Source organism: Muntiacus reevesi, chromosome 2, assembly GCF_963930625.1.
Source record: "Muntiacus reevesi chromosome 2, mMunRee1.1, whole genome shotgun sequence".
NCBI classification, from domain to species: domain Eukaryota; kingdom Metazoa; phylum Chordata; class Mammalia; order Artiodactyla; family Cervidae; genus Muntiacus; species Muntiacus reevesi.
Window position 1 is genome coordinate 189,415,864 of NC_089250.1, and position 16,418 is coordinate 189,432,281.

Here is a 16,418-nt window from a genome sequence, read left to right on the forward strand (position 1 = left end):
TACCTGAGAAATCCCCAGGATAGAGAAGCCTTCCAGACTATGGTCCAAAGGATCATAGAGTCAGACATGACTGAGCAACTAACACTGTCACTTATATAGTATTAGGTATCGTAAGTAATCTTAGAGGTGATTTAAAATACACAGGAGGACATGCATAGGTTATATGTAAATGCTATGCCATTTTACAATACAGAACTTGAGCATGTTTGGAGTTTGGGATATAAGGGGGTCCTGCAACCAAACCTCCATGGATACCAGGGGATGGCTGGTTGAAAACCCCACATTTACTACAAACAACTTTAAATACTCTTAATACTAGAGCATCTTAGTAAAGTCAAAGTGTCTTAGTTCATAAAACAACTGTGTAGTGAAGATTTTCCAAAGAAATGAAGTCATTACTTCAAGTCCTCTCTAATCAGAATTGACAGAGCCATCTCACTTCCTCTTCTTCCCTCCTCTAAACCACAGGAGCAGCGCCCACTCAGAAGGCCCCCAGCAGTGATGAATCATATAAGCAAAGAGGCTCCAGAGTAGCCTCGGGAGGGCCCTGGCCTGGCGAGGGTCCTGCCTCCCCATTCCCTCAGGAAGGCTCCTGAGAGGGCCCCAGAGAAGCAGCATCTGGTGAGCCTGGTCAGTGGCTCACGGACTTTCTGAAATTGGTTTTGGCCAATTAAGGGATCCTGGAGGGAAGGAAAAAATTAAACCCCCAATAAACCCAATTGAGCAATCCCAGGCGCTCTCTGCTGATTGTTATTGCACTCTCTAAGTACCTTCAAACGATCCATACATAAAATAAACTCACACCCAGAGACAGGCAAGACACGCAGCAGAGGCAGGCGGGATGGGCTGACTTCTGATGACGATCAGCTCTGTGAGCCACAGAAGGGTTAGGAAAACACGGGATCCCAAGGTCACCCTGCCACTGCTGGACTGAGCGTGGTCAGGGCCACCAGTCTGGCCAAATGCCTGTGATGACAGCACCCCCAAGGCCACAGTAAACCCTGCCTGTGCTGTCCACTCCCCCCACCTCTCCAGAATATCAGTTGCCACAGGAAGAGGGAACCTGGCCCGTTTCCAAAGAGGCCTGGTTTGACCGCCCCGTCTGCTCTGCCTCACCCAGACCTGAGACACTGTCAGTAATGTGGCCGGAGAGGCCATGGTGGGTCCCCACCAAGAAGGCACAGACTCTCCTGCCCACTTACAGGAAGGAGTGACACCACGGAACGCAGCAGCCACTTAGCGAGTAAGGGAAAGCACTCTGATCGTGCAACGAGAGAAGTCTCTAAGTCAATGAGGTTGGCCTGTTGCTTCTGAGACACCTCTTCCCACTGTGGCTCTTACCTCATCTATCAAAGGGTGACTCTCAGCTAAGGGATTAAAAGGTATGAATACAAAAAGTGCTGGTCCTTTCTTCAGCTCGTTGTTCAGCAGGAGACTCTTGCCGCCATGCGGCCGCAGCCATCGGAATAGCGTCTCTCTGTTTTCTAAGGCCCACTTATAGATGTTCTCCGCGGTGTAGTTGATGACCTCCCTGGGAAAGACCTGGGAAGGAAAAATGCACAGACATGAGAGGCGAGGCGGGATCGCAGCACCACCCCTGCCCGGCCTCAGCCCTCTCTTCACAGGTGAGGAAAACGAGGCTCGGAGCGGCCTGGGCGGCTACACTCTGCCTCTGCCCCTCCAGACAGGGCGCTTCCCACAAGCGGCTTGGAAAGCAGAAGCTGCTGTGAGAGGTGACTTTCAGATCATGTGATTGATTCATCTTCTCCCCTTTAGGCAGAAAAGATGAATTTGGCTGTCTATCAGCAAGTTTCCCAGCCTGCTGCTGGTAACAGTGGCCTCTACCTTCCTGCCTAAAGCGATTGCTAAGGAAACAGAAATGATGGAGTCGGGGGTCATTTTACCCTTGGGAAAATCATGTTTCCCTTGTCCCTGGGGACTCTCTGTTAGGGCAGAAGTTTGTATCTGCCTTGCTCACCTGTCTCCCCACCCCCATCCCCCGCCCCAAGGACAAGAATACCTGGCACAGAGCAGGAACTCAAGAAATATTTGCATGAAATCCTGAGTGACCTAGAACTTGTATACAAGGCCACGGATCATACTTTGTGTGTACAGAATTAAGGAGAGATACGCCTAGATTTTTTCTGCTTGGTTTTTCTCTAACAAAGTATGTCAACATAAAATTATTTTTGAAATTCCAATTATATAAATTACAGGGTTTCAAACAAAACTCCCTCCAAAATGCTTGGAGAGTTCCAGAAAATGAGATATTTTATACTTTCCCAAATAGAGGTTTAAACTGACTTATAACAAGATGTCCACTGCTTTTACTTTAAAAAAAAATTACTGGTAACCCATTAATATTTCATTTGCTGAAAGGAATTCTGCTCTATCAATGAGTCACTCTTAAAAACTATGGAATTGACACCATGAATTCATTATGTTTTTCAGTATCTTTCTCATAGTCCTATCTTCTTTTCGCCATCTATTTTAAATTTCTTTCTCAGTACCCGTTACTATACATTAACATGATATACGTTGCTTGTAAAGCATGTTACAAAAGAAGGATGAAGGAAAATGATAGACAGCAGAAGCAGATGAGGTCCAAAGAAACTTAAGACAGAGGCACAAGGAGAATGGGCGGGCGGCAGGAGAAACCGTCAGATTTTGATTCCCAGAGCAGGATGGTGGGAGGTGGAAAAAAATGTTAGTTGTCTTCATGAACACTTCTATCTGGAAAACATGGAATGTATTTGACTTTGGGAGTATAGACTGCAAGAAGTAAAGCCATCTGGGTTACTAGAGAAAGGCAGAAGCCAGGGAGACGGGCCGCGGGGGGCGCCCCCAGCAGTCCCTCCACAGGCAGAGCCTCGCACACTGAGCTGGGAGCGCGGGTTTAAGGGCTGGGCACCCTGGGTATCGGGGTTCGGACCCTCACCCAACCCATAAGTCACTGCCGCCGTCAATGGAGTCGGAGAGAGGACGCTGAGGAAAATAAACTCAGCGCGGGGCCTGAGCAGGGAGCAGTATCAGAGCAGAAGCACAGGGCCAGGCACAACGCAGGTCGGCAGCTCAGAAACAGCGAAGCTGGGGCCAGGCCACCAACGAGCAACCGAGTCAGGGAACAAAGGCAACGATGGAAAACCGCGGCGCTCGGGGCAGGGAGCCACCAGCGTCTCACCGTGACTTGACAAGAACTTCCAAGTCCACCTCATCAGCTAAAGGAGAAAAGCATGTCATGTGACTACTCTTGATAAATGGAACAGATAAACAAAGGATAACACGCCCAATGGATCCTTAACCTTTGACAACATGGTCCCAGAGGAATACTTCTCCAATACAGCAATTCTGCAATTTCATCCAAGAAGGAAAGCTAATAAGGCTGCATCAAAATCTAAGAATATAAACAGAACTTCTAGCTGTTAAATCCGAGAGCTCTGGGGCATGGGCTCTAGAAGGGGCTGAGGGGACTCAATTTGCATATAAAACCATGTGCACTCTCCTACAGACAGCGTCCACAGATTTCACCCAGTTGTCAAAGAGGCCTGTGATCTAAACAAGGTTAAGAACCACTGCGCTAATAGAAACGTGATTTTAAGATACTTACAAGTGATGTGTTGAAATGTCTATGTAAATACACACTTCCAGAGTGTACTAAGGATACCAGTTTCGCAAGATGCTTATTTGTGATAACCCCAAATCGTACTGTTCCTAGGTAATCTGAAACAGAAAATTTTCCTTTATTAAAAAGAAAAAGCCTATGCCTTAAAACAACCACAAAACCCAGTGATCAAATCTTGACACACAAATTTCCCCAGAGCAAAGCTCTTTTTGGCCACTTAGCCTGGACAGACAAGGAGGAGCTGAAGAAGCCACCTCCTCAAACAGATCATACGTCTCCTCCAGGTACCTGCCTCTGACTAGGACCTGCGCTGTTTCAGTCCCTGTTCCCCTACTCACGAGCCTCACTGAGAGCCCAGGCACATGCTATTCTCTCTGTCTGGACACTTCCATGCCAGTTCCTTCTCAACATTCAAATCTCGGCTCCCACCCCACCTTCTCTGAGAAGGTTTCCTTGACCACCTGCTTCCAGGCAAAAACACTTGAGAGGATGGTCTGTAAGGGGACACCAAGGCTCCCCCAACTCAAGCCTTCTCTTTACCGTTACTCTAAGCTTTTAATAGCACTTACTAACATTTACATAATCCTACTGATTTATTTAGATTTTCTTTGGTCCAACTTCCTCTTAAAACCTTGTTTATTGCTGTTTACCCCAGCATCTACAGCAGCATCTGGGCATATGTGTATTGATCTCTTGAGCAATAAATGTTAGTTACACGAATCAATCTAGCATATACAAGGAATTCATATGAATTAGGAAGAAAAATAAAACAGGTAAAAATGGGCAAATCACAGAAAAGGAAATGTAAGTGGCTAACTGTGCACTTAACCTATTTCGGAGGAAAGCAAATGAAAACACAATTGCCACTTTTCACCTTCAAAACTTCCCAGATCTGAGACAGAGGAAGTACCAGATATTGATGACCAGTAAAGAAATGAGTGCTCTGCTGCAAAGCTGGTGGAAAAGGCAGAATGGCAGCCACCTGGGAGAGCAATCTGCTGTGCTGTCCAGGATGGAGCCCGGACACGGCCCGCAGCCCCCGATCCACTTCTTCGTGCCTACACGTGAGCCCTGAGTGTTATACCCAAGGGCAGTCACCAAGGAATTGCCTGCAGATGTTGAAAACAGTGGAGCGGGGCAATCTATACAGCCTGAATAGATTTTCTAAGACACATGTGAGTAAAAAAGCCAAGACACAGTGTACCTTTTATGTGGAAAAATCCCTCACACTTATAAAGTATGTTTTCTCCTACAGGCACATATGGTTACAAATGTATACAGACTCTGAAAGGATAATAAAAACTGTTTTTGTGTTGGGGGTTGGAGATCAAAGGGAACTTGATCCTTATGTGTGAAGCTTTCTTTTTCCCCCCAAAGAGTACATTTAATGTAATATTTGTGTGATTGAAAGTTGACTAAAATATGTAGTATTAAAAGAGGGTGGATAAAACGAGGTAGGAGAAGGTACATTTTTTCCTACCCCCTTTCTGCTTTACTAGCAGGTGTTAAGTAAACATCAGTCAAACACTGTGCGCTACACTCAGTCGCTCAGTCACGTCTGACTCTGTGACCCCATGGACTGTAGCCCACCAGGCTCCTCTGTTCATGGAATTTTCCAGGCAAGAACACTGGAATGGGTTGCTATTTCCTTCTCCAGGTGATCTTCCTGACCCAAGAATCGAACCTGGGTCTCTCGTGTCTCCTGCATTGGCAGGTGGATTCTTTACCACTGCGCCACCTGGGAAGCTCTGACTCTATCTTATGAAAATAAGTCAAAATCACTTTAAAGCGTCCTGTGCACAGAGATGTTCACTGCATCATTGCTTACAGAGCAAAAAAAAAAAAACTTTAAATGTTACCAAGTGATATCTAAGTAAACACAGGAAGCTTCTAGCTTACTCACACAAGCCCACCTTCCAGTGGTCTCCTCCTCAGAGGAGGAGTGACTACTGAGGCTGAGGCAAGAGTGACCGTGTCCCTCACACCAGGCTGGACAATCTAACACAAATCTGAGGGGCTGAAAATGGCATTGAACCAAAGAAACACAAGAAGAATAAGCCCAAAATGACAGGAAAGCCTTATATATAGGGTGGATGGCAAAGGGTGGGGCGGGGTGGGCAATGGGAGCCAGAGAATGGGAGTGGGGCAGCCTAACCTTCCTCTCAGCACCAAACTAAGAACCACAGCAAAGTTTCGCAGCCTTCACAATCAAAACCTAGACTCATTACACCAGCCACTATGTGGGGATCCAACGTGGAACACAGCACGAACAGATAAGCCTGACGGCGCTGCAAACACCACGCCCCTCAGTGAGGGGGTGGGGGGGGGGCGAGGACAAAGAACTGAACCAGAGAAGAGCTGCAAACAGCATCCTGACTGGATACCGTCAAGACAGCGAAAGCCAGGCTTCTCAGGGAAGGACAAAGAAGTTACATATGAAGAGAGGAAAGTTAAAGTAAACTCTGCAGTGTTAGACTGGAATCAGAGGAAATGAGAGTAAACTTTCAACTTTTAGTATAAACTTTTGACTTAAGACACAGATAATAGATAGAACAGAGGCATGCATGCGCGTACGAATAAACACATATATGTCTGAGCTCTCTACCTGCTGAAAGGGCCTAGAAGTAATGACACTGAATACCAAGAAGCCCCAGATCTGGGTTTCTAAATGTCATTCTCCAATAAAAAGAAACCAGGGCTTCTTGGAAAAGAAGCTGATCCCAGAGCTGGGGCAAAGGCAGTACAAGATGAGCCTGAAACATCTTGTTGAGTCAGGAAAAAAGTGCTCATAAAAAGAGGAGAATTTGTTCAAGGGACACAGGCACCAACCCAAGACACTAATGGCCAAAGCCGGAACAATCTGAGCAACAAAATAAATAGCCAGTAGTTTTCAAAAGTGTCCATGTCATGGAGAGTAAGAAAAGAGTGAGGAACTGTCATAGGAGGAGACTAAGGAGAAAAAATAATTAGCTGCAATGCAGGATCCCAGACTGAATCCTGGAACAGAAAACAGATGCTACTGAAAACAATGGCAAAACTCAAATAAGGTCTGCAGTTTACAGACCTTCACACTGGACCAATGTTAATTTCTTAGTTTTGACAAAAGCACCACCACAAGTGGTTAAATCATGTTAACACTGGGGGGAACTGGGTGAAGGGAGGGCGTTAGGAAACTCCAGATCCATCCATCCGCGCAACATATCTGCAGCTCTAAAATTGGTTCAAATTTGAAATTAAAAAAAAAAAAAGGCATAACATATAAGTTCGGATTCCAAAGCTGCCAGAAGAAAAGCAGGACCCAGGAGGGAAAATGCACTGGTAGGAGCAAACACATCACCCTCCATCGAGTAGTAGGCTCAATATTGGCAGGCCGCCACCAATAGAGAGCGCGGTGAAGGAGAAGCAGCCAGTAGGAAACTCATTTGTGAGTCCGCCAAAATCACCAACATGATTTACTGGAGCAGAGGAATCAGGAGTGACAGCCTGACTCAAAAGCTGAAAGGGACCATTCAAAACCTAGCTTAACTGCATTCATAAGAATGGACAGCCGCCTGCACGGGGCAGACTTTAACATGCCCAAACATACTATAATTTCAAAACTATATTTTTCACACAGAAATTTACAAAAATCACACATTTTAAAAGTTCCTTCAGATAGTGGAAAGCTTGCAGGAAGCAGTTTATCTGTGCAGTCTCCTGTATATAAAGAGCACTTGAATTAGCAGGCGAAGTTCACAGTGTAAGAATGACACACGAAAATAACACTTCTCATCTCCATATCCAGAACATTCTGTCAGGCAGGGCTCCAGGGCTTTCCACAATAGGGGTCTTTGTCAATTATAAAACGAATAATTTTGTCCCAAAATGAATGAAGCTTCAATATTTTAACTGAGGATTCTGAATGTACTGAATAATAAAAAACAAATTCAGAACCATGCTCTCCCCTCCCCCATCAGTGGGTCCAACAATGACACGATCCTATTCAATTAATAACAATAATAATAGAATCTTAATAAATTCTGTTAGCCAGGTAACCAGCCGGCTACAGTCTATTAACCATCCAGGGAAAGGTGTCAGAAAGACTACTGCAACATGCAATGACATCCTGAAAGAACATCTCGGTGAAAGCAGGAGTTACTGAGCAGTTTCTGTAGCTGGTCACACAGACATCAAGGTGACCACAGCAAGAAGACTGGTTTGTCTGTTGTCTGCTACAAAAGCTGTTGAGTCCTTGGCCTGGTCTCCCTTAGCTACATGGCAACCTATTGGGCACACAGCCACCACTAGGCTCCCCACAAGACATGCGATGAGTGGAACGAATATATCATGGCACTTCGCTGTTCGTGTGCTTTGAGAAACAAATGGCCTTGCTTTGATCCATGAAACCTTGTCTATTTTCAGCACTTATTGCAGGTTTACCCCTTGCTACCTTTCAGGAGCTTAGGGTTCTTTTCTGTCACTCAGACAATGCTCTACCCCTGCTTCCCTCACCCCTCTGGGTGGAGCTTTCATTGACCTTCCACACACCACTTCACCATTTACCTCCTGGCAACCACCAAGGACACATCGAGAATGGAAAGATCTGAAATTCCATCTGGTTTCCACTCAGACTCATCTGGCTCACTGTGATCTTTCTGGTGTGCATCAAGGGTTTTTGGTTTTGGTCACTGCATAATGTTTTAATATCAGACTACTTTTATTGCTTAAAACCATAGCTTTAAATTCAATTTTTAACATTAAAACTTCAGTTCGGTATTAAGGTAAACTGCATTTTGAGGCAAGACCTCAGTGAGGCAAAATATTAAAATTCTCAAACATTCCAGAAAATAATAAAAATTAGTTCCTTTTGTTAGCAAAAGGTTTTTTGTTTCCCTTTTTATTGAAGTATGGTTGATTTATAAGCCAGTATGAGTTTCAGGTGTGCAGCAAAATGATTCAGTTTTATATATATATATATATATATATTTTTTAGATTTTCCATTAATAGATGTTTAACTGCTTTCAAATTAGTAATAAAAATCTTGCCAGAAGCAAAGCTACACAATTCACACTCACCAACTAATAGACTACCAGGACACTGAAGCATTAGCTCAAGGAGGTGCCTGCAGGAGACTCAGTATCTTAGGATATAATTGCTTTTTCCCAGGACACCGGGATAATGAGGCCTAGGTCCTAAGTGCATGGTCCCAGGTGGTAGCCACTAACCACAAGTGGCTAGCGAGCACTTGAAATATGAGCACCTGAGGGATTAAATTTTTTACTTTATTTATTTAATGTAATTTGAAAATGATACTCAACTCAGTTATAAGAAAACATTCAAAAGATGAGTTTGTAACCTTAAACTAATATCATATTATAAATAAACTATATTTCAATAAAAATAAATACACAAAATGAAACAATATAAAACTATTTGGTATGTAAAACATTTTTTCAGCTGTAAATTGTATGAAATCTAAATACAGATCAAGTATTTCCAATGAACACTTAGCATCTGAATTGAAGTGTGCTGTTACATATAAAAGACTTGGTTAAAAAAATGTAAAATATCTCAACAGTTTTTATGCTGATTACATGTTGAAATGCTAACAATTGGGGTACACTGGGTTAAATAAAATATAAATTATTCAATTGATTTCACCTATTTCTTCTTCAATTTTAAGGCCTACTAGAAAATTTTAAAATATCTCTGTGGTTCATGTTAAAAGTTCTACTGAACTATGCCAAGGTGACCATGATGAAAAAGCAAGATTCATGTAATTCAGGAAGAAGATTAGCCTCAGATAAGTCCAGCAGCCAGTAAGCCTTAATAATGGACAGTTACCTGAGAAGGACACATAAGACAAAGATGTTTTTCCGTGAAAACCTCTCTAAATCGTTATTTTAGAGAATGGTTATTTTTAAGAATGTGTCCCACTCTCTCCTTCAGAAAGGAAAAGGTGGGGCTCTAGACCTTGTGGCTCTGGGTTTAAACGGCCGAGCTTCTGAAATTAATTCTCTCTCAGAGGCCTATATTAAACAGCATTTGGTGTCCTACAAAGTAAGGTACCCAAGGATATACTGAACGAACGAGCAGACATGCTGGAACTGAATGGAAATTTTCACTTTGGGACTGGCCATCTGCTCTCCAGGAGGCTTCTACATGAGCTCATCTCTCAGGGACCTCAGGGCAAAATGGAACATCAAGTCGAGAGAAATACTGATACAGAACACTGCTAACAAATAAACCATGATATTCTTCAAAACTGAGTACCACTGGATTAAGTCACGTAGGTTTTAACCTACATGGCTAAGAAGTTATTTACTCCCTGGGAAAATTTCTCTCAATTCTTTACTCTGGGAGGTGGTCACAACCCCAAAGGCAAAATCTGTATTGTGGTTCCTCCCATGCCAGAAACAATTCTCATTTTACTCTATGCTCTGACAATTTCATTAACTTCTGCTTTCCCACTCTTCTTTCCAAGGCTTTGGACAAGGAAAAAAAAGGAAGACTACAGGATTGTAACAACAGCCCCTCCAAGGTTACTTAGCGTCTCCACTGTAGTGACGCGGCATCAGCCACCAGATGATGACTTCACGCACTTCCAACGCTACACGCATTCATCAAAATAAAACAATCTGCAAAGAAATGCAACTGTATAGAAATGTTTGTCTTCAGTGCATGAACTATAACTAGGGAAGGCATTTTTCCTGCAGAAATGTGACTCTGAGATTTGTTACATTGTCAATTTCTTTTTTTTTTTTTTTGGCTGTGTGGCATGGCTTACTGGATCTCAGTTCCCCAACCAGGGACTGAACCCAGCCCACAGCAACGAAGGCACAGAATTCTAACCACCAGACCACCAGGCAGCTCCCTCAAAATCCTTAACGTAAAACACAAAGCAATTCCGTAGAAAAAAGTCTGGCATTTGGGCACCACAGACACAGTATGCATATGCTGATGCTTGCCAAGATACTGCTGAACCCCAAGTAAACATGTAACTTCTTAGCAGTGATTTTCCTTTACTTGTAAGTTAGGAAGGAGAGAAAGAAAAACATCATTCCAAATTCATCATTTGAGGGGAACATAAACTATAGAGCTAAACAGGCCTGTCCTATACACTAACATGACCATAAACATCCTCCCACCACTGTTCTCATTTAGCCAAAGCACAATATTAAAATGATCAATTTGAATACACCTCTTGTATGTATTTCAATTAAGTTTCCTTTTTAAAAAAAAGCCTCAGGGAGGGAAAGACTTCACTAAAGAAACATTATCTCCTTAGAAATTCCTCCTCCATCCCCTCTTATGCTGCACTTAGGGTCTAGCATTGGTGTCATACACATATATATATATATATATATATATATATATACATATATATATTTTTTTAAAATCATGCTTTACAAAAACAAAAACAATTCTTAGCTGCCAGATCTAAAAAAAAAAATCAGGCCATGGGCCAGAGCATTTTCAAGCTGAAGTTTGCTTTAGAGGCAACTAGGGCAAAGCTCCCTTATGCTGCAGATGGGGAACCTGAAGAGTAAGAAGTGGAGACTGGGTGAGTCGTGGTCACACAGGACACCTGCCACTAACATAACTAATCAGGAGGGTCAGTCCCCAGCTACAAGTTAAGAAGATGCCACTAAAGTCCAGGAAAAAGTCAGAAAACAACATTGGTTGCTAAGTGGGAGACACAGCCAAGGAGTGCAACAGGAGTTCCAAGAAAGGAGCCAGTGGATGGAAATCTCCACTCTATGTCTACAGAGTGCCAGATGTCACGCTGACTGGGCAACATCTACAACTCCCACAGGACTTCAGCTAGGCCCCGAAAAATTAGGAAGGCAGACACTAACCAGGACGAGGCACTGCATTTTAAGCAGATCATGAGCAAAGACTTGGAGGTGGGGATCACCATCCTGGGTGGCCGGCCTCATTCCAGGAGCACAGAGGCAGATGGAGTGATGTGGGCTCGGTTCCTGCAGCACTCCTCACTTACTGGACAGGACTATATTAAGTCGCTGTTTCTGCTGTAACAAATTACCCACTAATTTAGTAGCTTTAAAAAATATCTTACAGTTTGGAGGTCGAAGTCCAAAACGGGCCTCACTGGGCTAAAATCAAGGTGACAGCAGGGAGTGTTCCTTCCAGAGGCTGCAGGGGAGAATCCATCTCCTTGCCTTTCCTACCTTTCAGAGGCTACCTGCATTCCTTGGCTTGTGGCCCCTTCCGTCTTCAAAACCGGCAATGGCCAGACAAGTCCTTCTCTCACTGGATCACTCTGACACTGTTCTTTGCCTCTCAATTCCACTTTTAAGAACTGTACTGATTATCTTGGGCCCACTCAGATACTCCAGGATAACCTCCCTTTGTCAGTGTCAGCTGATTAGCAGCTTAAATCCACACGCAACCTCCATTTCCTCCTGTCATGCAATGTAACATATTCACAGGTCCTGGGATTAGAATGTGGACATCTCTGGGGAGCCACTGTTCTGCCTCACAGTGACCTGGGGTCTGTTAACAACCTCTCCGAAGCCTCAGTCTCCTCCCCTGAGACAGTAACACTGAGAAGGTAACATCCTACTTCAAAGAGTGGCAGTGAAGATTGGATCTTCCGGGTAAAGTGCTCTGTTCAGCATCAATTTATCATGCTCAATGTTACATAACAAGCAGTCAAGTGGAGACCAGAACTGGGTTTGTCTGAACCAAATGGTTTCACTGTAAGTGTGTGATTTTATCATAGAAGGCGATCCCTGAGAAGTTTTCAAGATTTTAATGTTTTGGGTTCTTTGCCTAGGAGTCTTATTTCAGCTTAAAACAACAACAACAAAAAACCTCTCCAAAAACCCCCAACAACCCTGAAAAAATAGGATGAAAAATCAAAACACACACAGACAGGGACTTCCCTGGTGGTCCAGAGGTTAAGAATCCATGCTTCCACCACAGGGGGCACAGGTTCCATCTCTGACCTGGGAACTGGGATACCACATGCCGCCAAGAGTGGCCAAAAAGAAAACCCCTAAAACACAACAACAAAAACACATATACATACACACTCATAAAACAGGTAAACTTCAAAAAAGTAGAAAATACCACAAAACAATTAGAAAGTAAAGACAGTATAATTTTTCAAACACACGGGTCCAAGAAATCAGAGTGTCTGCAAGTGACCACTAAGCTTGTTTCTGAGCTCTCTGCACACCTTGCTTCTCTCAGCGCCACCTGTCTCCCGCTCTCTTGCTCCTCATCCTCACTCTCTTGTTCCGGACTCCTCATCTCCTGGGAAACGCCGCCCACCTCCAGTCTTCCCTGCTCTGATGCGCACACCCCACACCTCCGTGCTCCGACAAAGCCTGTCACAGACGTGTTACTGCGCTCGCTCTGTGGACAAGCCCACCTGTGGGCCACCCTATGGGGGCACTGTGGATGGTAAGAAGTGCTACTCTTCTTTACAGCTGGAGTACAAAGTGGACCCTCCAAAGTTCTCTGAATTAATAAGTCATGCTTCTGAATCTAACTCAAGAACAGGAATGTCTGGTTTCGGGCTTAGTACTTATCTAGCAGCACTGCTTATCTAGCAGGGAGTTGGTGATGGACAGGGAGGCCTGGCGTGCTGTAGTCCATGGGTTCATGAAGAGTCGGACATGACTGAGCGACTGAACTGAACTGAACTAAACAGAACTTACAAGGTTGAGGAGATGTCATAATGGGAATAAAAGCATTTCCTATGAAATATGATCATATCCTTGCTAAAATAATAGCAACATAATTAAAAAGTCATTTTTAAATGGGAATAAAGTATGGAATTCCTAATATGTTTACTCTAATGTGTATTAATCAGTACCCAGAGGGCCTCAGATCACCACAAGTTAGAAAAGATTTCCCTCTGCAAGTGAGTATAGTGACAACAATACTCACTAATCAATATTCATTAATCCTCAATAATCTCAACAAAAAGATTATCTGAGAAACCAACTGATCAAGAACCTGTTCCATTCACGGAGAACTGTTAAACCCAATGCCTGGTCCAAAGTTCCAAGAGTTAGACCCAGGAACCTGAGGAAATACAGTAACCTCAGAGTCAACCTTGCCTAAGAAGTCAGTCCCTTGCTTTTTGGGTTGTTTTTTTAATGGTTGTTGGTCTTTTAAAAACTATTTACTTACTTATTTATGTGGTTGCTAGTTATGGCATGTGAGCTCTTAGTTGCAGCCACATGGGATCTAGTTTTCTAACCATGGGTCAAACCTGGGCCTCTGCATTAGGAGTGCAGAGTCTTAGCCACTGGACCGCCAGGGAAGTCCCAGCTCCTTGTTTTTTCAATTACTTTAAGAATGTCACTTACAGGATAAGAAAATCCTACCTTTCAGATCTCTTAATGTTGTATAAAGTTTCATAATCTAACAGAAAAGTGCTCCAAAAAAGCTTTATTCGTGAGTAAAAATACGGAGAAGGGACTTTTTTGTGTCCTGACAGGATTGTCCCAGCAAATCGCAGCACCACAACACGCCACCTGGTGGAGGAGGGGGACCCTACACTGGAATTACTTCCTCTGCTCAATTTCTATTTAAAAAAAATTCACTGCAACAGTTATTTTCCAGAAGTGTTCCTTAGAAGACTGAAGCCACAAAGTTTGTTGTCAGTTACACTCAGGAATTCCTAAAGGTAAAAGAAGGGAGTGGGTCTTCAGTTAACAGTTCAGTGTATTTTGAGGATGACATTTAAATATCCTGTGTGTGTGTGGATGTTAGTCACTCAGTCATGTTCGGCTCTCTATGACCCCATGGACTGTAGCCCACCAGGCTCCTCTGTCCATGGAATTCTCCAGGCAAGAATACTGGAGTGGGTTGCCATTCACTTCTCCAAAATATCATGTGTATTTCAATTCAATCCATTAGGATTCTAGTATGAGGAGACAGTGAGAAGCCAAGAATGAGCCAGGTTGGGCCTCAGTCCAGCCCAGGCTGAGTGACTCCTGTAACATTGGTCTAAGGAACCTGAAAGGACAGACATGAGGGGACATGGAGGTGGTGGGCAGGAGATCCAAAGTGACAACATCCCACTGAGAAAATCACTCCCACCTCGGCAATCTCAAGGTAAAGTGTTCTTCACAAGTTATTCATTCAAACTTTTAGCTAAACTATAAGAAGTGCAAGGGCCCGATGACAAAACCTTGGCCTCAAGGCACTCAGTAAATACTGTCTGAACAAACTAGCTCACATTCTGGGGGGACAGAGATGCAGTCAGCCCCACGGGGAGAACACCATGCCTCACCGTCATCCCTTGGTGTCCACAGCGCAATGGTTCCAGCCGCGCCCCCTGCCAACTCCCCTTGAATACCAAAATCCAGGGATACTCAAGTCCCCTGCGCAAAATGGCACAGCATTTGCATGTAACCTACACACATCTTCTGGTATACTTTAGGTCACCTCTAGATTACTTATAACACCTAATACAGTGTAAATGCTCAATAAATAGTTGTAGATACAATGTAATGCTATGCCAGTTAGATGGCAGATGTGTGATAAATTCAATTTTTGCTTTGGGGAACTTACTGAAACTTTCCTAATATTTTCATTCCAGGGTTGGCTGAATCCACAGGTGGACACAGAGGGCTAACTACACAATAAGAGGCAAGGATGGAGAGCTCCAGGAGTAGGGAAGAGGAGGAGCTGCTGGCTGGTCCGGGCGCAGCACGCCTGGCGTAGACGCTTTGAAGAGACCAGGCCCAGAGCTCACCTCAGGCGCCCTCAGTCGGCGGCCTTCCCGTTAGACTGCTACAGATTTTCAGACTACTACTTTACTCACATACAACATAATTCACACCTGATGCGGCCTTGAAAAACAAGCATTTACCCTTACCTCCATCTCTCCCATTTTATGGCAGAGAAACTCAAACACAGAAAAGTTGAATGTTTTGTTCAAGTGTATAGACCCTGCCGGGGCAGACAAAGGCTAAGGACCAGATACCAGCTCCCAGGCCCCTGCTTTCCCTCAGGAAGCACTGCATCCCTTCTGAAGGTCAAATGGATGAAATTTCTTGCAAATTTTCTCTTTTAAAAAGGGCACGGAATCATAGCAGAATATAACAACATTTTACCAGAACACATCTTTACAGTAAATAAATAATCATAAGACAGAAGAAAATCAAGTAGGCACCCTAAAAATATCAACCCCTCTATCAAATTTTCTTTAAGCAAACGAAGAAAGAGCCTGTCTGCCAAGATCACGGTGAAAAGGCTTAGAGGAAAGACTTGGCAATCTAGGAAGAGAGGAAAAGTACAAGGGATCAGCATCCCCAGGATCCAGAAACACACCCAGAATGCCAGCCCACAGTTAATCATTCAGCACTTTGAAAGGATTAATCAGTAATGAGGGTGTGTAAGACCTTTGGGGCTTCCCAAGGGGTGCAGTGGCAGAGAACCCACCTGCCATGCAGGAGACACAAGAGACATGGGTTCGATTCCTGGATCAGGAAAATCCCCTGAAGGAGGGAATGGCAACCCACTCCAGTATTCTTGAATGGAAAATCCCAGAGACATAGGAGCCTGGTCAGACGTGACTGAGCATGCACACATGCCAAGACCATTTACAAAAAATTGAAAGGGAGGTTTGAATAAATGAATAATTATGCTGTGAGCCTAGAAAGGGAAGCTAAATTTTATGAAAATGTCAATTACCTCTAAGTCAATATAAACATTTAATAAAATTCCCAGCCCAAAACGTAGATGGATATAAAAGAATATTTCATAAAACACAAGAACTAAAAGAAGCAGAGCCCAGACTTCACCAGGCACTTACTTACAGAGCAATAA

General features: G+C 43.8%; 1 protein-coding gene across 2 annotated transcripts in view; it reads right to left on the reverse strand.

Moving 5' to 3' along the window:
• The window catches only part of TXNDC11 (thioredoxin domain containing 11), a 58,739-nt gene that overhangs the window by 13,751 nt on the left and 28,570 nt on the right, over positions 1–16,418 (reverse strand). For both annotated transcript variants that reach the window (XM_065924339.1, XM_065924340.1), the window contains 2 exons: positions 3,608–3,720; positions 1,342–1,542 (listed from right to left, as the gene is read on the reverse strand). In XM_065924339.1, the coding sequence (XP_065780411.1) occupies positions 1,342–1,542; positions 3,608–3,720 (314 nt within the window). The remainder of the gene's footprint in view (positions 1–1,341; positions 1,543–3,607; positions 3,721–16,418) is intronic.